Source organism: Perkinsus marinus (genome assembly GCF_000006405.1).
Source record: "Perkinsus marinus ATCC 50983 genomic scaffold scf_1104296935238, whole genome shotgun sequence".
NCBI lineage: Eukaryota > Perkinsozoa > Perkinsida > Perkinsidae > Perkinsus > Perkinsus marinus.
In genome coordinates, this window is record NW_003214540.1 from 1 (window position 1) to 1,199 (window position 1,199).

The 1,199-nt window shown below is 48.5% G+C and overlaps 1 protein-coding gene across 1 annotated transcript; it reads right to left on the reverse strand.

Annotated features, from left to right (window-relative positions):
• Positions 1-92: 92 nt before the first annotated feature.
• On the reverse strand, positions 93-850 carry Pmar_PMAR008469 (60S ribosomal protein L31, putative). Its single transcript, XM_002784460.1, has 3 exons — positions 828-850; positions 508-685; positions 93-462 (listed from the first exon to the last, which is right to left on the reverse strand). Exons 1-3 carry the CDS (start codon positions 835-837, stop codon positions 306-308), a joined length of 345 nt encoding a protein of 114 aa, XP_002784506.1. The 5' UTR covers positions 838-850; the 3' UTR covers positions 93-305.
• Between the last annotated feature and the right edge of the window lie 349 nt (positions 851-1,199).

Below are 1,199 nucleotides of genomic sequence, written 5' to 3' on the forward strand. Positions count from 1 at the left end.
TAGGACTAAACACCACTTGGTGAATACCATTATTCCCTCTCCCGATCGCCCTCGATCATCTAGTAGCAAATCTCATAAACTAAAGGCTAGCATGTTCCCGTAACCAATAGATGGAGAAGCTCACTGTCATCACAGGCGATGGACGAAGACCGACGATAAAGGACAATCATCCCTCGATATGATCCAACAGCATAGCAACAATGGTAAACCTCCTTTCAAAGCAGGAACAAAGTTAGCGATGCATAAAGAATTATAACAGGATGTTGCTGCTCTCAACGACGGTGATCCTGCCTGGAGTAGGGAACTTAGGCGCTCACGACCTCGGTCTGGAGACCCTCGAAGCTTTGGACGGGAAGATACTGCACAAGAGTGTACATCTCCTCACCCTCCTCGGCCTGACGACGGGACAGACGTACGCGGACTCTGCGAGGAATGTTGCGGATACCCTTAGACCAGATGAACCTGAGAGAATATATTTGACTAACAAGGTAGTAATGGTGGACGTACTTGTTGAGCTTGGTATCGATACGGACATCCTCTGTCTTCATCTGCTTCTGGGCGAAGGCTTTAATGGCACGAACGACCTTAGGAGCACGCTTCTTAAAGGTCTGCTTGTGCACGATCTTATGGACGTGGATCGTGTGATCAACAGTCAAAGGCTGCATGATCTTCTTGCTAGAGTCTCCTAAGAGTAGAACACCAAGTACGGACCCGAACCGGCTATTCCGACGCGTCAATCAGTACTTAATGAGTCACACGTAGCACTACCACATCAATCATACTCTCACACTTCACTTTCTGACATAATACACCCGCACCCTTATTACCCTTTGCCATCTTTAGGTCACGGTTCAACCGAGGTTAAAAAGAGGCCAGCTACAATATATATCGATCATATGGGCGAGCGAGATCTTGACAACGCCACCTCATGAATGCTCCTCACGAGCCGCATGTGGGTTGAGGAGTCGTTATGCTGTGGCACTACTCTTGCCGTGGTCACGGAAGTGCTGCATGCAAACCCGTGAATCACGGGCCAGGATGATGTCTAGGCATTCGAATCGTTATTGCCTTTGAGACAGGACTGGCCTTGTATCACAACGGTCCATGAGACGGCATCACGAGTTGGTGTCAATAGCCTCACTAGATTGCGATGATCCATCCATAGCTGCCGTTATACTTCGTTAAAGCTTTCTTCGTCT